General features: G+C 39.6%; 1 protein-coding gene across 3 annotated transcripts in view; it reads right to left on the bottom strand.

Moving 5' to 3' along the window:
• LOC138681754 (F-BAR domain only protein 2-like) overlaps window positions 1-25,911 on the bottom strand; it is a 128,328-nt gene that overhangs the window by 66,470 nt on the left and 35,947 nt on the right. For all 3 annotated transcript variants that reach the window (XM_069775508.1, XM_069775509.1, XM_069775511.1), the window contains exons 3-8: window positions 23,573-23,647; window positions 21,590-21,731; window positions 21,347-21,499; window positions 13,794-13,898; window positions 7,770-7,868; window positions 6,229-6,325 (exon numbers count right to left, since the gene is read on the bottom strand). In XM_069775508.1, the coding sequence (XP_069631609.1) occupies window positions 6,229-6,325; window positions 7,770-7,868; window positions 13,794-13,898; window positions 21,347-21,499; window positions 21,590-21,731; window positions 23,573-23,647 (671 nt within the window). The remainder of the gene's footprint in view (window positions 1-6,228; window positions 6,326-7,769; window positions 7,869-13,793; window positions 13,899-21,346; window positions 21,500-21,589; window positions 21,732-23,572; window positions 23,648-25,911) is intronic.

Genomic DNA, 25,911 nt, shown 5'->3' with positions numbered 1-25,911 from the left:
TGCCAATCCAGTTTCCAAACAGAGTAGAAGGGATGATCTTATTTCTGATCCTCTTGAAGGGAATTCTGAGCCAATGTTACAAGAAGTGAATACTGGATACTCTGACCAGAATTAGAGGGGCCCTGCCTCCAGCCAGGTGGAGGAAAGGGACAACCAGGTCTATTGGACTGTGTAGATTCGATGGCCTGGCACATTAGACCCACAAGAGTACAAGGTTCTTTCTAGTAGACACCGGCGCACAGTATACTCTAATGCCATCAAGTTATAAAGGGGCAGAACCCATCTGTATTTCTGGTGTGACAGGGGGAACCCAAGAGTTAACTGTAATGGAAGCTGAAGTAAGCCTAACTGGGAATGCATGGCAGAAACACCCCATTGTCACTGGCCCAGAGGCTCCGTGCATCCTTGGCATAGACTATCTCAGGAGGGGGTATTTTAAGGACTGTCCTGGTTTCAGCTGGGATGTAGTTAACTGTCTTCCTAGTAGCTGGTACAGTGCTATGTTTTGAGTTCAGTATGCGAAGAATGTTGATAACACTGATGTTTTCAGTTGTTGCTCAGTAGTGTTTAGACTACAGTCAAGGATTTTTCAGCTTCTCATGCCCAGCCAGGGCACCTGACCCAAAGTGGCCAACAGTGTATTCCATACCATGTGACGTCCCATCTAGTTTAGGAACTGGGAAGTGGGGGGGCAGGGATTCGCCGCTCGGGGACTGGCTGGGTGTCGGTCGGCGGGTGGTGAGCAATTGCCCTGCGCATCATTTGTACATTCCAATCCTTTATTACTACTGTTGTCATTTTATTAGTGTTATCATTATCATTATTAGTTTCTTCTTTTCTGTTCTATTAAATCGTTCTTATCTCAACCCACGAGTTTTACTTCTTTTCCTGATTTTCTCCCCCCTCCCACTGGATGGGGGGGAGTGAGTGAGCGGCTGCGTGGTGCTTAGTTGCTGGCTGGGGTTAAACCACGACAAGGACCCAAAGGGGTATCGATGGGCTTTTGGTATAGCTGCCTTGGAGACGGAGGGCACTGAACAGCTGTCTACCCTGCCTGGTCTCTCTCAAGACCCTTCGATTGTGGGGTTGCTGAAGGTTGAAGAACAACAAGTGCCAATTGCTACCATGACGGTGCACCGGCGGCAATATCGCACCAACCGAGACTCTCTGATTCCCATCCACAAGTTGATTCGCCAACTGCAGAGCCAAGGAGTGATCAGCAAAACTCGCTCACCCTTTAATAGTCCCATATGGCCAGTGCGAACATCTAATGGGGAGTGGAGACTAACAGTTGACTATCACGGCCTGAATGAAGTTACACCACCGCTGAGTGCTGCTGTGCAGCATATGCTAGAACTTCAATACGAGCTAGAGTCAAAGGCAGCCAAGTGGTATGCCACAATTGACATTGCTAATGCATTTTTCTCAATCCTTCTGGCAGCAGAGTGTCGTCCACAATTTGCTTTTACTTAGAGGGGCATCCAGTACACTTGGAATCGATTGCCCCAGGGGTGGAAACACAGCCCCACCATTTGCCATGGACTAATCCAGACTGCACTGGAAAAAGGTGAAGCTCCAGAACACCTGCAATACATTGATGACATCATTGTATGGGGCAACACAGCAGAAGAAGTCTTGGAGAAAGGGAAGAAAATAATCCAAATCCTTCTGAAAGCCGGTTTTGCCATAAAAGACAGTAAGGTCAAGGGACCTGCACAGGAGATCCAGTTTCTAGGAATAAAATGGCAAGATGGACGTCGTCAGATCCCAATGGACGTGATCAACAAAAGAGCAGCTATGTCCCCAACGACTAATAAAAAGGAAACACAAGCTTTCTTAGGTGTCGTGGGGTTTTGGAGAATGCATATTCCAAATTACAGTCTGATTGTAAGCCCTCTCTATCAAGTGACCCGGAAGAAGAATGATTTTGAATGGGGCCCCGAGCAACAACAAGCCTTTGAACAAATTAAGCAGGAGATTGTTCATGCAGTAGCCCTTGGACCAGTCCGGACAGGACAAGATGTTAAAAATGTGCTCTATTATCCTGCAGCTGGAGAGAATGGCCCTACCTGGAGCCTCTGGCAGAAAGCACCTGGGGAGACCCGAGGCCGACCCCTGGGGTTTTGGAGTCAGGGATACAGAGGATCCGAGGCTCGCTATACTCCAACTGAAAAAGAGAGATTGGCAGCATATGAAGGAGTTCGAGCTGCCTCAGAAGTGGTTGGTACTGAGACACAGCTCCTCTTAGCACCCCGACTGCCAGTGCTGGGCTGGATGTTCAAAGGGAGGGTCTCCTCTACACATCACGCGACTGATGCCACATGGAGTAAGTGGGTCACACTGATCACACAACGAGCTCACATAGGAAACCCCGATCGCCCAGGAATTTTAGAAGTGATCATGGACTGGCCAGAAGGCAAAGATTTTGGAATGTCGCCAGAGGAGGAGGTGGCATGTGCTGAAGAAGCCCCGCTGTATAATAAACTGCCAGAAAATGAGAGGCAACATGCCCTGTTCACTGACGGATCCTGTCACACTGTGGGAAAGCATCGGAGGTGGAAGGCTGCTGTATGGAGTCCTACACGACAAGTTGCAGAAACTGCTGAAGGAGAAGGTGAATCGAGTCAGTTTGCAGAGGTGAAAGCCATCCAGCTAGCGTTAGATATTGCTGAAAGAGAAGTGGCCAGTGCTCTATCTCTATACTGACTCATGGATGGTGGCAAATGCCCTGTGGGGGTGGTTACAGCAATGGAAGCAGAGCAACTGGCAGCGCAGTGGCAAACCCATTTGGGCTGCCACACTGTGGCAGGATATTGCATCCCGGCTAGAGAATCTGGTTGTAAAAGTACGTCACGTAGATGCTCATGTACCCAAGGGTCGGGCCACTGAAGAACATCAAAACAACCAGCAGGCAGATCAGGCTGCCAAGATTGAAGTGGCTCAGGTGGACCTGGACTGGCAACATAAGGGTGAGCTATTTATGGCTCAGTGGGCCCATGATACTTCAGGCCATCAGGAAGAGATGCAACACATAGATGGGCTTGCGATTGAGGGGTGGACGTGACCATGGATACTATCGCGCAGGTTATGCATGAATGTGAAACGTGCTGCAATTAAGCAAGGCAAGCAGTTAAAGCCCCTGTGGTATGGAGGGCGATGGCTGAAATATAAATATGGGGAAGCCTGGCAGATTGACTATATCACACTCCCACAAATTCGCCAAGGCAAGCGCTATGTGCTTACAATGGTGGAAGCAACCACTGGATGGCTGGAAACATATTCTGTGCCCCATGCCACCGCCTGGAATACTATCCTGGGCCTTGAATAGCAGGTCTTGTGGTGACACAGCACCCCAGAAAGAACTGAGTCAGACAATGGGACTCATTTCTGAAACAACCTCATAGACACCTGGGCCAAAGAGCATGGCATTGAGTGGGTGTATCATATCCCCTATCATGCACCAGCCTCTGGGAAAATTGAGCGATACAATGGACTGTTAAAGACTACATTGAGAGCAATGGGGGGCGGAACTTTCAAACATTGGGATACACATTTAGCAAAAGCCACCTGGTTAGTCAACACCAGAGGATCTGCCAATCGGAGTGGCCCTGCCCAGTCAGAACTTTTACATACTGTAGAAGGGGATAAAGTCCCTGTAGTGCACATAAAAAATATGTTAGGGAAGACAGTCTGGGTTACTCCTGCCTCAGGCAAAGGTAAACCCATTCATGGGATTGCTTTTGCTCAAGGACCTGGGTGCACTTGGTGGGTGATGCGAAAAGATGGGGAAGTACTATGTGTGCCTCAAGGGGATTTGATTTTAGGTGAGAATAGCCAGAATTAAACTGTATGATATTAGTTGCTATATAACCCTGCTACTGTATGTTATCATTACTATAATTGTTATATGCTATATCCATAGTACTATAGTAAGAATCACTTGGATCAAGCAAGAAAGAACTGTGATAAAACTGAGCAAAGCGCAGTAGAGGTGGAACCAGAACTGACTCCAGCATGCAACAATCCAACAGCGCACACCATCCTCCTGCTGCATCCAATGTCACCCGCTCACCATACCGCACTGCAGCCTAATCCTGCTCTGCTGACTGAGAGGACTTTGCACCATCCCTCCTGCCCAGAAAGACTGGTATGACAGATGGAGCCCAGAGTCGGGAACTAAATGAACTCAACGAACATTTTACGAACATTTATTGAGTGCACCCTCAGCATGTTTGCAGATGACACCAAGTTGGGAAGGAGAGTTGATCTGCTCAAGAGTAGAAAGGCTCTAAAGGGGGATCTGGACAGGCTGGATCGATGGGCCAAGGTTCAACAAGGCCAAGAGCCAGGTCCTGCACTTCGGTCACAACAACCCCATGCAACACTACAGGCTTGGGGAAGAGTGGCTGGAAAGCTGCCTGGCAGAAAAGGGCATGGGGGTGCTGGTTGACAGCCAGCTGAATATGAGCCAGCTGCATGCCCAGGTGGCCAAGAAGGCCAATAGCATCCTGGCCTGTATCAGAAATAGTGTGGCCGGAAGGACTAGGGAAGTGATTGTTCCCCTGTACTCAGCACTGGTGAGGCCAAACCTTGAGTACTGTGTTCAGTTTTGGGCCCCTCACTACAGGAAAGACATTGAGGTTCTGGAGCATGTCCAGAGAAGGGCAACCAAGTTGGTGAGGGGCTTGGAGCACAAGTCTTATGAGAAGCAGCTGAGGGAGCTGGGGTTGTTTAGTGTGGAGAAAAGGAGGCTGAGGGGAGACCTTATTGCTCTCTACAACTACCTGAAAGGAGGTTGTAGTAGAGGTGGGTGCTGGTCTTTTCTGTCAGGTGGCTGGAGATAGGATGAGAGGAAATGGCCTCAAGTTGCAGCAGGGGAGGTTTAGGTTGGATATTAGGAAAAATTTCTTTACTGAAAGCATTGTCAGGTATTGGAACAGGCTGCCCAGGGAAGTGGTGGAGTCGCCATCCCTGGAGGTATTCAAAAAGCATATAGACAAGGCACTTCAGGACATGGTTTAGTGGGCATGGTTGTTGCTTAGACTTGATGATCTTGAAGGTCTTTTCCAACCTAAATGATTCTATGATTCTATATATTTATACACCTATATCTCTACATATCTCAAAGGACGGTAAAAGGTGATGATGACTGACCAGGATGTAACTGAAGGTATGGGAACTGAGCGTGACGTTAGTGGTATGGAATAAGGGGTGGATACTGTCCTGGTTTCAGCTGGGATAGAGTTAATTGCCTTCCTAGTAGCTGGTATAGTGCTATGTTTTTGAGTTTGGTATGAGAAGAATGTTGATAACACACTGATGTTTTCTGTTGTTGCTAAGTAACGTTCAGTCTAAAGTCAAGGATTTTTCAGCTTCTCATGCCCAGCCAGCAAGAAGGCTGGAGGGGCACACGAAGTTAGGAGGGGACACAGCCAGGGCAGCTGACCCAAAGTGGCCAACGGGGTATTCCATGCCATGTGACATCATGCCCAGTATATAAACTGGGGGGAGTGGGGGTGGGGGATCGCCGCTCGGGGACTAACTGGGCATTAGTCAGCAGGTGGTGAGCAATTGCATTGTGCATCACTTGTATATTCCAATCCTTTTATTATTACTATTGTCATTTTATTAGCGTTATCATTTTCATTATTAGTTTCTTCTTTTCTGTTCTATTAAAGTGTTCTTATCTCAACCCACAAGTTTTACTTCTTTTTCCGATTCTCTCCCCCATCCCACTGGGTGGGGGGCAAGTGAGTGAGCGGCTGCGTGGTGCTTAGTTGCTGGCTGGGGTTAAACCACGACAGCAGCTTTATAGACATCTGTTCTGAATATATCCATAAATTCATATTAAATAAAGTTTGGAAATATAATTTACACAGAAGAACATAGCAGAGGTAAGTTTGTATAAGGAAGTTCAGTTTCTTGACAAATTTCAGTCATGTACCAAGGAGCAGTATAGTTTAAGAGCTTCCTCAAAGGTCTACATAGAGGGACTCAGAGCTATAAAATGCTATGCTTTATGAACACAAATACTACACTTAAATAATAAATTGTGTTGCTAAATTTCATGAATCATTTAATATCAAAGCTAATGTATTCTGAGAATTTGAAATTGTAAGTACATTACCACTATAACTCATTAACAAATAGGGTTTGACCTTTTATTAGGAGTGGAAATCTACAGTTTTTAAATTAACATTTCCTAGTCTTTTATTTTTAATCTCTTACCAGGTCTTTCCTTGCCAGTTCCTTTTGACTCAGCAAATTTCTGTATTAAACTCTCAACTGTAGTATTTGTCATGTTATTAATAAACTCTTCATGCACCTTCAAAAAAAAACAAAAAAACACACCACACAAAGGAATTTTAAAACCAGTAATTGAAAGAATGTAATTAACTTTAAAAAGTGTTTTTCTCTAGAGTTAAGGTTCAAAATGCTTGCCTCTGAAGTATATTACAGGGCTTCCTAAAAATCAATAGGCATTTTACCAAGGAAATCCCTTGTTTGCATTAGTATTTGCAACTGTGTGTACAATACAGATACAAATGAGTAATGAAAGAATACAGCTTGATGACAGGGCTAGAATTTACTTCCATTTCTTCCATCTAAACCACTTTTGTAATCCATAATTTTCTGAATTTGTCAGTAACGTGTCCCACTATAACGTCAGGAAGACAAGCAGTCTCTTAAGCCAGCACCAGTTAAGGGTGTGAACTGTTACCACTGTATTATCACAGTTCCCACCTATTTGAGTAAAAGCATTACTGTTGTAATGGGGTTTGGTCTGATAAAGGAACAACCACACATTGTTAATAAGTTTTTCCAACAAGGCAGTATGTATATGCTTTAGAAATAAATAGCATGACCCTTGTGACCACCATTCATTAGCAGAAAACCTCAAAACTGAAGAAAACAGTAACTCAAATTAAGTGTATACAAATAAAACTACATTTCAGAACATCAAAAAATTAAGGACTACTCATAAGGATTATTAATTAAGCCAACTTGCATCTAAATAAAAGATACTATAAAAACTTCTTTTAACACTGTTACTGAAGGTCTTTTGCTCATAAAAACCAAAGCGTATAAAAAATCTGGAAGCTTTTCAGACTGATATAATTTCAAGTTTTAGTTAAAGAAAAGCACAATTATCCTGAAATGTGTGAAATGGGTACTAATTAATATCTATGGAACAGAACTTTGAAATACACTAACAATTCTCCAAATTGTCAAAATATTTTGTTTTCTGTTAACACAAAATGTAACAATTATTCAAACTTATTCTGTAAAATTTGTGATACTGAACTTATAAATACACCAAGAAGCAGTAAAAAATTCAGCTTATGTTGAATTTAGATATTAAAAAGATTTCCAATACAATGTACAAAATTAGAGGATGATCCATTTAATAAAAAAAAAAAATTTCAGAGAGGCTTGAATAATAAAAGAGAATACGTATATAGAAACATCACAAAAGACCAAAATGGCAATTTAGTAGATGTTCAAATCTCCTTCAAACATCTCATAAACAAGTTCAGTACTCGCATAATGTTTGATATCTGTGGTAAAAAGAACCACATCTGCTTGAAAATCTTTTTAATTCTGTGGATCATTTCTGTTTATCCCCTTCTACTCATACTGGTTTAAAAAGTTACCATCATTTGAAAGATGTGATGTTGTAATTACCACAAACACAGTAAGAATGTTTCATTTAATAGTTAAGAAAAATATGTATCATGATCCAAACAAACTATAATATAAAAAATTACCTCTCCTATTTGTAAATGAATTTCTTTTATGGTATTTGACAATGATTCTATGATCTCTTTCATATGAAGAAGGTGTGTTTCTTCAATGTCTTGAAATTTCTGTAAACCAATACAAGCAATTATTCATAATGAAAATAATTCTTGAAATTTCTTGAACCTTAAATTTTAATAATTAAATATACTAAACAGAAAAATACTTTTTTTTCAGATCTTGATCATGGTAATTACAGTGTTTAAAAAAGGAAGGTGCAGAATTCACAGAGTTATGAAATAATGTACTTTAGAAGAATATCCTTTTGGAACTGTTATCCAACTTTTTTACTTACTCTTTAAACCTTCATCTATCTTAATTTTTTTAAAATTCTGACCTATTTCTACCAAAAGAAAATAGGGCTGGAGGGTGTTTAAAAAAAATCTATTTTCCATAACTGAAGAGTTTCAGTTTTTCATCTAACCCCAGAAATCCTATTTCTGGATCTGTTTTGCACCTCCTCTTTATCACCCCCTCTTCCTGCTCACAATACACACATGCGTCCTCTTTCTCTAGTTAAATCTATATCCTTTGCTTCTTTAAATGCGATTCATTTGTTTGATCTTTAAACTCACTGTATAAAAGCTTTGCAGTTTGTCTGGAATTTGTCCGGAATTTGTCCTCCTGTTCCATCTTACCCAGGCTTCCACCTGACACCCATCTTAAAACCATTTCCAACATCTCTAATGACCCCTTCCTAGCCAAAGATCAGAACTAAAAATGTCCTCATCTTTTCCAACAGTCAACCATAATAATCTTGAAATCTGTGTTTACTCCTGCTCTGTCCTAGCTCTCTTCCTACTTCTGTAACTGTCTAAACTTTGGAGCACCACTTAATCCTCTCTCCAATTTTTCCAGGGTTCTCTGAAGACCATCTCTCCACATTTCACACCTCTTGGTACTCTGATTCACAAACAAGTACAACTCCATACAGACAAGTCAAAAATATCTCTTAACTTCTAAACTCTCAGTCTTTCTTTTGCCATACTTATATGCCTCTCTAGCCATCAAGCAAGCAGATTAAAATGATTTTTTTTCCTCAAGCAACCTTCCTCTTAATTGCAGAGGATATGGTCATCCTCTGTAGCCTATTCTATGACATTACTTCTTTTACTGACTGCCTGATTACATAAACTATATTATTTTGCTTTCAAAGCTATCTATGGTCCATCTCTGTAATATCTGCTCTCAATCATTATCAGGGTGTCAACACCTGTACGCAATGTGATCTTCCAGCCTGTTTCCAGTACCTGATTTTTACCTAAACTCAAAGTCAACTTTTGAGATTATGCCAATGCCACTTCCTTTGTGTTTGGTTTGAGCCCCCCATAAAACTCTGCAAAACATTCTCCTTTAAACTCTTCTCTATAATGCATATCAAAACAGGTGACCATTCAGAGATTTTTTTTTTGTCTCATGTCAGTGGACAGCAACCCCCTCTTGATTGTTTCCTTATTTCTTGTTTATTGTTTTATACTAAAGATTTAAATTCTTTGAAGTAGAAGCCATCTTGGCCTTGTACAGTACATAACACAAAGGGGTCTGATCAAAGACTAAACCTATCTAGTTACTATAATACAATCACATCTTCATATCACAGATATAATCATTAACCAAATTGTTTACTTACACTTTTGAAAAATCAGTCCATTTTGAAAAGATGTACTGAAATGAATCTGTAATGTTAATGACCCAACAAATGCAAGTGAATTCTTAGCATTTTAAGCTACAATAAAAACGAAAAATTATCAACAGGATCTTTATCTATCCAACTCAGCATACACAGTTTAAGTAAGCATTATTCCTTTTTATAAACATGTACATTTTCCTGTAAGTTTTAAAATGTGAAGAATTATTACTCATTCTTGAACTTTATTTATATGCAGACTGCTCAAAAGCAGTTATCCAGTCAACTGCACTCATTTCTAGTTAAGACGGACTTTCAAAGAATAACTTAGCACTTTCAGCTATTTGATCCGTTCCAATAACTGACTGTGCTATGTGATTATAAAAAAAGCTTCTAAAAAGGTGGAATAACTAGCAAATGAGACATGTTTTCTTAACAAGTGCATAGCAGTTGTATAATACAACTATACTTTTACTCAGAAAGTCTTTCAACATGAAGAATTTCTGCCAAATCCAATATCTAAACAACAAAGTGAATTATATTTTCCTACGTCTTTAATCGCAATAAAAGCCCTCCATGTTTATTGCAGAAAAAAATCCATAACTTTCAATTTAAGATTATGAAGATCACATTTCTAAATTCAACCTCTCAAAATCATGTATCACAAGTCACGTCACTTTGATAATTGCAGGTAAGATAGTAAATGACAAAAAAGGAAAAATATGTAAAATTTATGCAACAGGATTGGTGGAGTTTAACTAAGAGGACGGTTAAGTGAGGACATTACTACATGATTACCTAGAATAAAGCCACAGCAATTCAAGGTGTTTGCGTCCTCAGAAAAAGTTTATCTGAACAGCCAAGTTGGCCTAAGATAAGCCAACTGTTTTTGCACTGAAACAGCTGAGAATGTTCACACTGCTCATTTATTTTGTTTTCAGAATTAGTATATTTCAAGTCAAATGTACTCCAAATTAAGATAATCTAGGGTGTGACTGATTCAGAAGCGGGCTTCCACATATTCACGAGTGTTGTTACTTTTCCTACTGCATAATCTTTAAAGTAGCACCCCCACAACCAAACTGTAGATGCAGCTACACCATTATACTTAAAACAAATTCCACAGATAGGACTTATACTGGCAGAATTCCAATTTTCATTTCCAATATGGATAGCTGTGGATGGTATTAAAGTTTCCAGGTGTTCATTATCACATTAAGTAAAAATTTAAATTTTGAGTAAAAGGGTTGTTGCAGTTAAGGAACTAATGTTATTTATACAAGTGTGGTTTGTAGTGAGGTAAATTTGTATCATTTTTGTATTGCAAAACAAAACAAATAGCCCAAAAGCATAGTCACATTTTCCCAGCTGTAATATCTGGTACAGTAAAAAATTTTTTTTCTCTCTCTACATCTCAGCCTGGTTTAAATACCTAATGCCTACCTAATAACACAAATAAAGCTGAACAAAAAGCATCTTCATATTCTGTTTCTAGATACAAAATAAACTTACTTTTTTCATTCTTTTGTTGTAGTGAATTGTTCAAATGAATTTTTTTAAGCCATTATGAAAAGCCCAGCTAATTTGCTTGCTGAAAGCCCCCACATTTTCCTTCACTAATTCACTAACAATAAAACCCATTTCAAATACTCTTCATGTTTATCTTCTGTCAGTTCTAAACAAGAACTCCTTTTCATTACTCATAGCTTTCTTGCTCCTTGGAGACAATTTTGCAGTGCAATTTTAGGAAGGCCAGTTTATTAAAGTCATATTTGTTAAATTTTTTCTTAGTGTTTCAGAGAGCAATAAGTCAACTGCTATAAACACAGTCTCTTTCTTGTAAGGTAAGGAATAAATAGCAGACAGCTTTTGTGAGACTAAATAAAGATTTAAAGCAACCTGACTGAACTTGCTCTGAAGTAGATCAGAAGCATTCACAGGATCTATTTTGGTGGGGGTTCAGTAACTTCCAGAGCAAGGTAAATAACAAACAGGGCAGGAGCTTCTTCAATTATTCTAGATAGATCCAGAAGAGCCACGCTTGTATACGGGTTGAAACAAATCAACAGAACAGTTCAGTATTTTTTCTGGTATTACTTGATTTCTTTGTATCAAAAGGTGGGGTCTACAGCAAAAGTCAGGCTGCACTACAATTTATCCATACCGCATAATGATGGAGTTACTGGAACACTTACTGAGCAACTACAATAGTTACATTAACAGGAACACTACAAAAAAGTTACCATTTTGGGTAACAGCAGAATGTGTTCACATGTCAGTTTGCTTCCACCTTATTTGTGGAAACTCTCCAGGAGGAATGTTACACTTCAATGGTAAAGATTCTTTTGTTACTATTATATTATACTTGTTTCTAAGAATTGTTTTAAGATAAATTTAAGTTCAAAAATTTTGCCTAGTCCCAAAATTCTCAAGCGATTGGAATCACACATGCCAATGACAAACCCAATCAAATTGCCTAGGGGTAGCTGATACACAAATATTTTAAGTTACAGTGAGAGAGACAAAATGCTAAGGTAACAGATATAAATGCATAAGGTGGACACACATTCAAGTTAGTCCAGGCCAGGTGTCATACGCTAAGTCAACTTAAAGACGCAAGTCTCTACCCTTAGTACCACACTGCCTCTTCCTTTGCACCAACACAAATGCTTGTGTGATTTCTCAATAAACCAGACCCCAGGTCTCTTCTGGGTTAAAGCCAACCTTCCTTAATACATTAGTTTTAGTTGGATTAGTTCTACAAGGTAGTTCCTTGCACAAATACTTGACAAAGGAAGAAGCATGGAAAGAGGACAACTGCTGGTTTTGACAACACTACTAATTTAAAACATATATTGAAAACACAGCCTCATATACCAGAGAGGAGTACAACAGGCCTTATAACCCAGACCATGGTACCCATTAATTTTCTTGGTGAATTTTTTTTTTAAATAAAGCCTTTTTATACCACTGAATAACTGCAATCATCACTGTCTTACACTACACAATAAAAAAATAAACGTTTAAGAGTAACATATATTTTTAAAATGAGAGAAAAATTATGTACTTAACCAAATTTAACTCAAACTGAAAAGAAAAGCATAGGGAGTACAGCTCCTCCAACCAGAACCTAGTTAGGATGCTGCACAAAAAGATGCCTACTGTGAACTCTTCAACAAAAGTATGTCAAGGCTCTTAATGTGACAGTCACATTAAAGGCAGAATTTTGCAGTAGCATGCCTGAGCACTTCTTTGTCACAAATGCCTGGACTGGAGGGGTGGGTGGGAGGGAAGAGTTCTGGTATATGATATATTTAGTACCCTTTCTGTAACAGCTGTGTTGAGTATCTATTCAAAGATGAACTAGATCAAGTTCTAATGAAGTTTTCAAAGTAGGAAAGCAGTTTATAGTTTAGGACAGGGCAGCTTTTTATATGTCAGCCTACATAATCCCCATACAGTAAAATCTTAATTTCCAAGGAGTTAAGGAAAACCCTAACGCTTTTCCACTTCTACGTTAATAATACAAGTATGACTGAATCTCCCTAATAATTCCATCTATGCCTAAAAATTAATCTTTTAAACTAAGGAAGAGAGCAAAGAATCTTCAACTGAAAAGAAAATTCCTATCTTGCAAAAGCTTTACTAAACCAAGAAACATATACAAATAAATATGCCAACCAGTCCTCAACTAAATATTACTACTAAAAGCAGAAACAGTGAGGTTTGCTTTTTGAAATCTGGGGCAGTGGGAAAAAGTCTGCTACCAACAGATTTGGAAAAGAAACTTTAAAACATAACAAGCAGCAGCATGTGCAATCATACAGATAACTTAATATCCTCTGAAATACAGATTAAAACAGCTTTAAAAAAAAACCCAGAAATTTGAATAGATGTAGGGGCTTTTGACCACCTCAGATAAATCCTGGAAAGACACTTTAACAAGCTGTTACTGAAGTGTTTTGACAGAATGATAATGAAAAAAACACGATGGATCCCAGTTTTAAAACTCCAATGAATGAGTTCTAGCTCTCCAGCAATTCACAGGATTTCCCACATGATCACAATGCATCTACAATACTTCCAAAAGTTCATTTTGTTTACTTCCTAAAAATTTCTTCAAAAAGTCTTTCTAGAGTGCTAGTGTTGAACTATGTCATTCAAGGACGCTGCCATCACAATATACATGGTCAATGTTTGCCCTTCAAACATATTACTTCTGACATTATTGTTCACATCAATTTCCAATGGAGATCATTCTAACTTGAACCAATTTTTCAAAAGCTTTGATTTCAGATATCTTCAGAAAGATAAAATAGAACATATTAATTTATTTTAAAGGTAACTCATTTAATATAACACTTACCTGTGCAGTTTCTGTCATTTTCTGTTCAAAAACAGATTTAACCACAGCATATTTCTCCACATATAGTTTATAGGTATCTGTAGCTTTTTTTGATTTAACTGCTGCCTATAGATTAGTAAAAAAAAAAAAAAAAAAGTGTCAAATGTCACACATCCAATCTGATCCAAGGCTTTTAAAGTTACTATTAAAAGAAAGCCTAGGATGACCTATAAAAATATTCAGGGGCATATCAAAACAGTGAAGTGTCATAACAAAATTTCACCACCAAATAACTCTGATTCAAGCCATTAGAGATTTTTATTTAAAGCTATACTTAAACCACATAAAAAGGTAACAAAGCAATTACCTCATTTAAATCCCTTCCCCTTATCAGCAATGACTAACTTATACTTGTTTTGCAATAAATGTTTTAAAATTTGTATTAATGAAGTTAACTAATTAGCTCATGTCAAATATTTAGATCTGCAACAGAAAAGCAGGAAGAAAGCAGGGCTGGAATACAGAGCAAACAGTTATTAATGAAATTCTGAAAGAGTTAATGGTAAAAAACGCAAGGTGGCAAAGTTCTCAGAACTGAAGGAAGAAATCTAAGGGAAAAGACATTCAAAAGTATAGGTGGTACGTCAATGGAAATTTTAAGATTAAGAGATATTTGAATGTGAAGTTAATGCAGAACATACTGATGGCCAGATTTATGCAGCTCAGAGTTGTTTATAATAGTCCTTTTTGGCTTTATAATTTCTTGATTTGCTTCATTATTTGTTGCTAATAAACCAAAATGTTCTTTTTTGTGGGCTTAATATTCTTAAAAGACAAAAAGAAGTATAGGAGAATCCCAATATTACACAGACAACAGAACTGAATAAAGTGATTGGTTGTGGTAGAGAAAAAGTTATTTTCAAAGTTTATAGCATGACAAACATGAGGTGAAGTTTTTCAGAACTTTTATATTCTTGCTATTTCCAAGTTAAAAGCCAATTAAAATAAAAATTATTTGCCTTGAACATCAGCTTTTTTCTAGCTTGTGTTCAACATGCCTATTTTATCTCATTGAAATTTCCCATTAGTTGCAACTCAAGTCTTTCTGAATTGTTAATGACATCAGTAAACAGTTGTATATTTACTATTTGTTCTAGTTCTGAATAGCTTTCCTCCCCTCTTTCAAATGAATTTCATCTGTCCCACAGTAAAAACAGAAATTATTTCTCACTTGCAATGACTTGTAAAGCTGACCACTATCTATAACTTCCAAACAAATTAATATAAAGATGCCCTCTAGAAAGATACAGTTATATTCTCCAATTTCCAAGAGAAAAATAACTGAAAATCATAAGTAACAGTATAGTGTTAGCACTTGTTCACCTGGGGAAACATCAACCAGGACTTCAAATGAAGAGAAATCAAAGCTACAGTTCCATTTTTCCAGATACAGAGAAAGCTTAAGCAGATCTTGCTCATGTAGTCCTCTAAACCCAGCATAACAGAGCCTGAAAATACTTCACTGTATGAAGAATATGGATCCTTCAAGCATTAAGGATGGCATGACAGGATGTATCAAACCCATCAGTTATTCACTCTGAATTTTACTTCATGATACTCAATCTTGCATATTCACATAGGGGAATTCCCAAGAAGAAAACAGTCCTATCTTGTCTCCCAAACACCATTTACTATACCAAAAGTAAAAGGTGCTCTAAGAACACCTGGTTTTAAAAAGAATTAAGACTGCTTTGCAATAAAATGATTCCAAACTTAATCATTGAAAAGGAAGGAAATGTCAAGTTAAGACTTAAAAAATTAGGGTTTTTTGTAAAGCATTGTGTTATTGAACCCCATATGCATGGGAATGTATTGGGTTTGTCTGGCAAGGTTTTGGTAGTGGGGGGGGTTACGGGGGGGGGGGGAGAAGGTGCTAGAAGCTTCCCCTATGTCCCATGGAGCCAATGCCAACTGGCTCCACGATGGACCCGCTACTGCCCAATGCCAAGCCAATTAGCGACAATAGTAGCGTCTCTGATAACATATTTAAGAAGGGAAAAAAAGTTGCTGTGGAACAGAAACTGCAGCTGGAGAGAGAAGTGAGAACATGTGTGTCGTGGTTTAACCCCAGCCAGCAACTAAGCACCACGCAGCCGCTCACTCACTCCCCCCACACCCAGTGGGATGGGGGAGAAAATCAGGAAAAAGAAGTAAAACTCGTGGGTTGAGATAAGAACAGTTTAATAGAACAGAAAAGAAGAAACTAATAATGATAATGATAACACTAATAAAATGACAACAGTAGTAATAAAAGGATTGAAATGTACAAATGATGTGCAGGGCAATTGCTCACCACCTGCCGACCGACACCCAGCCAGTCCCCGAGCGGCGATTCCCTGCCCCCACTTCCCAGTTCCTATACTAGATGGGACGTCACATGGTATGGAATACACCGTTGGCCACTTTGGGTCAGGTGCCCTGGCTGTGTCCTGTGCCAACTTCTTGTGCCCCTCCAGCTTTCTCGCTGGCTGGGCATGAGAAGCTGAAAAATCCTTGACTATAGTCTAAACACTACTGAGCAACAACTGAAAACATCAGTGTTACCAACATTCTTCGCATACTGAACTCAAAACATAGCACCGTACCAGCTACTAGGAAGACAATTAACTCTATCCCAGCTGAAACCAGGACACTGTGAGAGAAACAACCCTGCAGACACCAAGGTCAGTGAAGAAGGAGGGGGAGGAGGTGCTCAAGGTGCCACAGCAGAGATACCCCTGCAGCCTGTGGTGAAGACCATGGTGAGGCAGGCTGTCCCCCTGCAGCCCATGGAGGTCCACAGTGGAGCAGATATCCACCTGCAGCCCATGGAGGACCCCACACTGGAGCAGGTGGATGCCCCCAAAGGAGGCTGTGACCCTGTGGGAAGCCCATGCTGGAGCAGGCTCCTGGCAGGACCTGTGGAGAGAGGAGCCCACGCTGGAGCAGGTTTGCTGGCAGGACTTGTGACCCCACGGGGGACCCACGCTGGAACAGTCTGCTCCTGAAGGACTGCAGCCCATGGAAGGGACCCATGCTGGAGCAGTTTGTGAAGAACTGCAGCTTGTGGGAAGGACCCACGTTGGAGAAGTTCATGGAGGACTGTCTCCTGTGGGAGGGACCCCACGCCGGAGCAGGGGAAGAGTGTGAGGAGTCCTGCCCCTGAAGAGGAAGGAGCGGCAGAGAAGTGTGATGAACTGATCGCAACCCCCATTCCCCATCCCCCTGCGCTGCTATGGGGGGTAGGTAGAGAATCCAGGAGTGAAGCTGTGCCCAGGAAGAAGGGAAGGGTGGGGGGAAGGTGTTTTAAGATTTGGTTTTATTTCTCATTACCCTACTCTGGCTTGATTGGCAATAAATTAAGTTAATTTTTCCCATGTCGAGTCTGTTTTGCCCGTGATGGTAATTGGTTGAGTGATCTCTCCCTGTCCTTATCTCGATCCATGAGCCTTTTGTTGTATTTTCTCTCCCTTGTCCAGCTGAGGAGGGGGAGTGATAGAGCAGCTTTGGTGGGCACCTGGCATCCAGCCAGGGTCAACCCATCACAGGGATTTTGACACAAAACATTCTCTGTCTCCTGTAATCATGTTTAACCACAAGCAGAATTGTGTTACATGCTGAAGCATCTAAAAAAAACTCCTCAGCAAGACAAAATGATAAAGCACATGAACATTGTGCGATTGATTAACTAGTAATCTCTTCTGAAAACACTATGTGTCTATTCTCAGGTGCAGCAATTGCTAGAACTCTTTTTAGCAGATTTTCAGAAATGAAAAGAATAAGTATCAGTCAAGAATTTTTTTGTCAAGTCGCTATAGAGAAGTTAACATATCACAGAACAACAGAAAATTATTATACAAGTTAACACTCACTTTCAGCTGCAATGAAAACTGCAAGCTCTCAGATACCTCCTCAGATTCTTCAATAAACTATTTCTCCAGATATTTGGCTTTGTGATAAGCTCTTAGCATATTGGTGCAGGTCCCCTGCTTTCTGATAAAGCAGCTATTCTGGTTTTGATAAAAACATTTTTCATGTTATGCTAAAAGTAATAAACCTGTTCTCAGCCAAAGGACAAATAAATTAATACAATCTTTGTCACAATATTTCTGAAATTACAAGTGTCTGAATAAAGACATGACTGAAGAGATGTGATGGTCACAGTTACCAGCTCCCACTGGAAACATTTCTGAAGTATTAGCTGAGCATTCAACTATGGCCTAATTGTTCAAACAAAAGTATCTAGGGAAGATGCATAAAAAAGTAAAAAATGGCCTTCAGCCTACAGTGCTTCCTCTTTCTCCCTTCTGCATGTAGACATTAGTCAGAATGAACATTTTTTTGTTTCCAACTGGACAAGGGACTGCAAAGTTACATCTTAAAAGCAAGCCTTCCATCAAGTCAACGTTTCCTACTGAAAAATTTCAATTTACAAGAATTCAGAAAAACTGTATTTTGAATAAACTGGCAGGAAAACATCTGCCATCCCACATATTTCTGATTCATGTCTAGAACCCAACACTGACTGTCCAAGCAGAAGCTAGGAAAAAAGCTAAATTTATATTAAAGATAAAACAATCAGAACATGGTCAACAGGATCGCTTTTTTCATCAGTGACAAGACAATAACCGGCTCTATCTGCTCCATCAAGACAGCAGTACAAAAGGCACTAAGACCATTCTAACAACAGAGCCCTACACAGATCAGATAATTGAAATGGAAATAGGCAGAGGTATCAAGATTTAAAAAGACAAGACATCGTTAGAGACAGGAAAACATAACCTCTTTCCTCTTCTACTTTGTTTCCTGAAAACTGGAAAAAGTTACAGTGTTGCCACCAGGTTGAGGAAGGTGATCCTTCCCCTTCAGTCAGCACTGGTGAGGCCATACCTGGAGTGCTATGTCCAGTTCTGGGCTCCCCAATACAAGATAATAGAACAGAATGTCAGTGGGAAGGGACCTACAACACTCCTCTAAGTCCAACTGCCTGACCAATTCAGGGCTGACCAAGTTAAAGCATGTTATTAAGAGCATTGTCCAAAGGCCTCTTGAACACTGACAGGCTTGGGGCATCGACCACCTGTCTAGGAAGCCTGTTCCAGTGTTTGACCACCCTCCCAGTAAAGAAACGTTTCCTAATGTCCAGTCCAAACCTCCCCTGACGCAGTTTTGCGTCCTCCTCTGGACACATTCAAGGACCTTAACATCCTTAAATTGTGGGGCCCAGAACTGCACATAGTACTCAAGGTGAGGCCGCACCAACACTAAATACAGCGGGATAATCACCTCTCTTGACGGGCTGGTAAAACTGTGTTTGATGCACCCCATGATGCGGTTTGCCCTCTTGGCTGCCAGGGCACACTGCTGACTCATATTGAGCCTGCTGTCAACCAGCACCCCCAGATCCCTTTCTACAGGGCTGCTCTCCAGCCACTCCTCTCCCAATTTATACTTGTGCCTGGCATTACTCCATCCCAGGTGCAGAATCCAGCATTTGGACTTGTTAAATTTCATGCCACTGATGATTGCCCAATGCTCCAATCTATCTAGATCCCTCTGCAAGGCCTCTCATCCCTCAAGACAGTCAACAGCACCTCCCCATTTGGTACCATCAGCAAACTTGCTAATGGTGCATTCAACTCCTGCACCCAGATCATTGATAAATATATTGAACAGAATTAAGCCTAGAATTAAGCCCTGAGGAACACTGCTGATGACCAGTCGCCAGCCAGATGTAGCCCCATTTGCTACAACCCTTTGAGCTCTGCCCTTCAGCCAGTTCTTCACCCAGCACATCACAAACCTGCTCATCTCACAGCTGGACAACTTGTCTAGAAGGATGCTGTGAGGGACAGTATCAAAAGCCTTACTAAAATCCAGAAAAACTACATCTACCACCTTCCCTTCATCCACTAGGTGGGTGACCTTATCATAGAAGGATATCAAATCAGTTAGACTGGACTTTCCCTTTGTGAACCCATGTTGACTGTGCCTGATGATTGCATTGTTCTTTAAATGCCTTTCAATAGTACCCAGTATGATCATCTCTACAATTTTTCCAGGTACAGAGGTTAGACTAAGAAGTCTGTAGTTTCCTGGGTCTTCCCTCTCTCCTTTCCTGTAAATTGGAATAACATTGGCTAGCTTCCAGTCAGCAGGAACCTCCCCAGACTCCCAAGACCTTTGGTAGAGGATTGAGAGGGGTCCTGCCATAACATCCGCTAGCTCTTTCAGTACGCTGGGATGAATCCCATCAGGCCCCATGGCCTTACAAACATTCAGCTGATACAGCCGATGCTTTACAATTTCAGTATCCACAAATGGAAAGTCACTGTGTTCCCACTCATGATCCTCTGACTCAGACCTTGGGCTGCCTGGTCCCCTATCAGTATTATTAAAGACTGAGGCAAAAAAAAAAAAAAAGCATTGAATGCCTCCACTTTTTCTTCATCCCTATTACTCAGATGATCATCTTCAACAAGTATTGGTCCAATGTTTTCTTTAGAGCTCCTCTTGCTATTAATGCACTTAAAGAGCGACATGGACATACTAGAGAGTGTCCAACGAAGGGCCACAAAGATGATGAAGGGACTGGAGCATCTCTCCTAGGAGGAAAGGCTGAGAGCTGGGCCTGTTCAGCCTGGAGAAGAGAAGGCTCGGGGGTGATCTCATCCATGTGTATAAATACCTGAAGGGAGAGTGCAAAGACAACAGACCCAGGCTCTTTTCTATGGTGCCTGGTGACAGGACTAGAGGGAATGGGCACAAACTGAAACAGAGGAGGTTCTGCCTGAACATCAGGAAGCACTTTTTGACTGTAAGGGTGACCGAGCACTGGAACAGGCTGTCCAGAGAGCTCATGGAGTCTCCCTCCTTGGAGATCTTCAAAAGCCATCTGGACATGGTCCTGGGCAACCAGCTGTAGGTGGCCCTGCTTGAGCAGGGGGGTTGGACAGTCCCTTCCAACCTTAACCATGCTGTGATTCTGTAAATGGATCAAACTCCCCCATGACCCAAGGACAGTACTCAATGCAACATCAAGTTACTCATCCCTTGGGGTTTTGGTCCATGTTATTGGAACGTCTTAGTGTTGAAAGTAACTTGTTTTTCTTCTCAATGGAATAGACTTCAAATACTCCTATAATTAGCTGCTTTGTCTCACTTGAGGGGACAACACAAAACTTCCTGCTCCTTAATTCGATAACAAAGGCATTGAGTGTTTGCATATTTACTGAAGAAAATGCATCCAAAACCATAATAGAAGCTGAAACAATTATATGCAATTTCTGTAAAAGCCACTGAACAAAATTATCATATGATGCAGGTAATTACAAAATAAAGAATTAAAACTGCAGTGCAGTTAGAGCAGATAAAGAAATGTAAACAAAACATAACTAGGCATTCAAAGTATCATGCACATTATGAAATAGCCACAACTACTTTTAGCCCTTTTTGAGCATTTCACTTACTAATACAAGGTGAATGTGTTACGGATTGACAACACAATGAATTTAAGTAAGATGTCGCAGAACTACCTTATCAACTTCTCTCTGTGTTGCTCCTTCCTTTTTCAAACGTTCTTGTTCGACACACTTTGCACTGTAGTTTTCCTTTGATTTCTGTAAGGCCTGAGTGATACTTTGAATGTTTTGCACTGCTTCCAATGTTCCTGAAACATCTTCTTTAGTCTGCCAAATATCACATAGTTGTCAAAAACAAACCGTTTTAGTTTTAACATTAAAAAGTCATTGGACATGCATAAGAAAAAAATTAATAACCTTTTTATAAGTTTTCATTTGTTCATCTCCATACTTGTGAACTTCTTTTATTAGCTCTTGTAATCTCCGCACAAGGTCCGAGTGACAGCTTGCTAGTTTTTCTGTTGAGGTTTTGAAAATATCCCAAACTGGTGCAAATGTCCTAGATTGAAGGGGGAAAAATAAATAAATAAATTTAATGCTCATCTGGATTTTTTCCTTTCAGTTGGCTACAATTTTTTTTTAAATAGTGCTAAAGTATAACTGATATGTTTACAGAATTTCAGCTCTGTTCCTAAAACTGAAGCAAACAAAAAACCTAACAACCGCTATAAATGATGTTCTTATTAAATGTTTCAAACTTATTTGGAATCCTACCTAACTTTTCGGTGTTTTACCTGTATTGACTCTAATGAGTAAAATGCAGCAGAATTAACTTATTCTTCTCCATCATCAATACACAATAATGACAAATGATATTCCTAAAGATGATGCAAGAGCAGCTCAAAAAAAATTAACATGTACAAGTATTTTTATGTGCATACTTGAATAGTGAAAAGAAACCAAAAGTTACTTGGCTAGTTAAGTTTCCAGTTGTCTTACATCATTACAGCCACAAGATTAACCATATGGTAAAGGAAGGTGGGGGACAGGTAATTCCTCAGATTCAGATTTCTATACTGAATGGACTTCTCCAGCTATTCTAAAGATACGCTCCTACCTCAGTTTCCAGGTCAATGCTGCTGAAAAATCAATACCATGTATAGCCTTTAAAGCACTGATGGTCAAACTAACACGCAGATACAGAACCTTTGAAGAACAGCAACAACTGGTATCTAATTATCCACTGATGAAAGCTCTCCACATTTCTAGCTGTGATTACTACAAATAAAAATAATCTTTAGCCTCATCCAAGAAGTCTGAGTTATTGGCATAATCTTTCTAATGAAAACGACATCCATTAATCATTCCATTTTTAAAAAAACATGTCCCATGTATAAAATTTTAATTAAACTATGAAATAAATCTATTGAAAGGTCTCATTCTTAACATGTCTGAGGACAGAGAAAACACTTAAGAAAGTAGAAATAATTAAAATAAATACATTCATTGCCACATTTGCAGACCACATGTTCTCTCTTCAAAATAATTACCATAGGCTTGGGAGCACAGAATAGAAAGTCACATTCTTTATTATGTCTGAAAAGAACTCAACCTTAAACACAGATGAACAGACAATTCCTCCATGGTGTTGGGTTTATTTGGGTGTTTTTTTTAAACTGTGGATAAAGAATTGTACTGTCTTGTTTTTGTCATAGCTGCATGATATCTTGCATAGCAGCATAGTAACTGAAGAACTAACAATCATTTTTAAAGGTGGCAAAGCTATGCTACCTTTAACATCATCAATAAAATATTCAGAATCAAACTTGATTCTTAACATGTTGTTACGGATGCACGACTAACCAAATCCAACAGGTGTTAAAACTCAGATTTATTCTTCAGTAAAACTTAGTTAGAAGTCCGGTAACATTTTATAAAACCACAGGCTCAATGATGTAAAGAGAATTAATACTACACGGCCGACTTAAGAATCCCCAAGATTCAAAGTGATGGCTCCAAAACGCACGTATCACTCACCTAAAAGCTGAGGGCTCTCTCCCTCGAGGAGTTACCTCCGGCGGTGCCCCGACCCGAGGGGGAGTCCCCGACTGCAGACCCGCTGCTCCGAGGGGAACTGCCTATGTGTCCTCTGGCGGGACCCTGTTTATACCCCTGTCGAATCTGACCTGTGGTCATTTAATCCTATTGGCTAGGAGGGTCACCTCGGTGTACCTGGCGCGTCTCGATTGGCCAGTTCAAATTTCAACCTGCAGCCTCCAGGGTTTCCTTCCCCTTCTCCCTTCCTGGAGAAGTTTTGTTTCCTGCTGGCGGGATGGGGGGGGGGGGAATGTACTGCCACACATGTATGCAGTTAATTATTTCTCTCTTATACACACTTACCCAAGTTGTGTGTAATTGCTCGCTGATTTGGCTAGTTTTGTCATTGACTTTGAATATGCCTCCTCTATCGTAGCCCTGTCAAAGAAAGCAATCAAAAGCATAATCAAAATTTTGAAGATATCTGAAGACAAATGAATATGCATTCTAAAGGTGCAAAGCATAGGACTTTTTACTTTAGCTGAAAACGACTCCATTTTAATGGCCCATCAAAAACTATATGCAAAAACACAGAAGTATATTTTTAAAAAAAATAAATCTAAGAACACTGTGACAGAATGTTGCATGGAACAGAAACAAGTAAAACCTAAGGGCTCAAGACTTGCAAAAAATTATTCCTTCCTTCCTATACTCTCTGCTCTTCCCCTCTGCTTTTGACATTCTTTAGTCAGAGTCAGAACACAGTGACATAACAATCATCCACCTAACACTGTCTAAACACCAGTGATTTACAAAGCAACAAAATCAAATAATTTGTAATGAAAACATTAAAAAACCCGAACCGAATGCTTACTGAGCAATCACATTTGTTCACATTAAATAAAGTGGGGTCTTCTCTAAAAAAAAAAGACTAAAGTTCTTTGCATAGTGATGCTTGAGTTTGCACATTATTTGACTATGTTTTCCAATGAAGTATATTGTGTTCTACCATTTATAATTATTTTTAAAGAAGTTTCTCTTAATACATTCTGATTTATTTTGGATAAACTCCTCCCTACATAAAGTTTCATTATATTTTCCTGCACTCAAACCCACATTTTTACTTGTCTTTTGGAGATTCAAAATCCAAGGGTCCACCTAGATTTCCTCCTTAGAGCCTGTGCTGGGGCAATTACCATGGAACAGCAGTCACACACAACATATCATGGCAGTGACCCCCCTGGAAATCCTTCCCCATCCTCCTATTATTAAGGTTAAGATACACACTATTTTAAATTTCTACCATAAATCAATACTCAATATGTAGTGCCAACTTAGATTTAGAAGCATCCTGGATTTAAGCAAATACTGTAATTGTCTGTCTTGAAAATCCAAAAGCCTGAAGCAATTTCTTTCCTGCTTTGCAATACCTTTATTCAGGGGCAGAAGAGGGGGGAAAAAAAGGGAGATGACGAATTCACCGTTCTTGCAAGCTACCATGACTATAACCATTTATTGCTGAGGCAGATGTTCTTATTTCTCCTTCACAGCAATGCTTTCCAAACAAAAAGAATTTTCTTATGAAAATATGAAACAAAGTAGTAGCAGTCTCCTGAAACTTTGAGAGGAGCATGTATTTAAACCTACTGAACTTCCAAAATAACAATCCAGTCAGTTAGACAATCAATTTGTTGTAAAATGCAGTAATTCAATATCATTTTAAATCTCACCTACAAAAAAACTACAAAGTTATTCACCATTAAAACCAAACCAAAACAAAACAAAAATCAAAACTTTCTCCTCCTTCCCCATATGTAAGTATTCTTGATGATCTGAAAATGTTTAAGTTTCCAAGGTTTGGAATTCTTGCTCACTGCATAGCAACAAGCACATATGTAGAGACACCCAGAAGAGACACTGATTTTTTTTTTTTATTACCATGATGAACAATATATTTTTATTAATTATCAGTAGCTTCTATCAAAGTTTTCTAGATTTGAGAGCTCAATGCTTTTTTTTTTAAACACAAGATTTTGACCAAAATCCACACCTCTCTCTGCAGCAATTTAAAAAATACTTACATGAGCAATTTCCACAGAACTGGAGTTCCCCAACTTACTACACATTATCAACATACAACAGTTACAAACACTAACAACCGAAATATGCTGTTACTGACCCGTTGGGCATGTATATCTACGTTTGTTTTATCAACTGACTTGCCAGAGCATTCTGATGTACTGGTAACACACTATGAGCATCTGAGTAAATTAATTTTCACTGATTTGAAAATCTGTCTTTGATTGGAATCTGTTAAACATTTAAACTGAAATAGGAGTATGTGCATTGCCAGTTTCTTCTGATCAAGAAGTTTCTTTTTTATGATGCTTACAGACAACTGGTGCAGAAAAATGTTTGAAAGACTTCTGGAGAAAAGCCAACAATACCTATTCAGTTCCTAGCTGAGCACAGTAGTTTCTTACACGTAAACATTTTAGGTGTTAAATGCACACAAACATTTAAATTTAAAGAAAAACAAAACAACAAACACCAAAAGCACTGTGCGGGCAGCCCAATCTTCTTATATTTTAACTTCTTTAAAAACATAATTTCTACATGCTTTATCAAGAATAGAACAAAGATACCTATCTTTCAGCAGACAGATAGATATCCTGCCCCACCCAATATTTACCAACATTGAG

This window comes from Haliaeetus albicilla, chromosome W (genome assembly GCF_947461875.1).
Source record: "Haliaeetus albicilla chromosome W, bHalAlb1.1, whole genome shotgun sequence".
Lineage (NCBI taxonomy): Eukaryota > Metazoa > Chordata > Aves > Accipitriformes > Accipitridae > Haliaeetus > Haliaeetus albicilla.
This window is presented reverse-complemented; position numbering and strand designations above follow the sequence as displayed.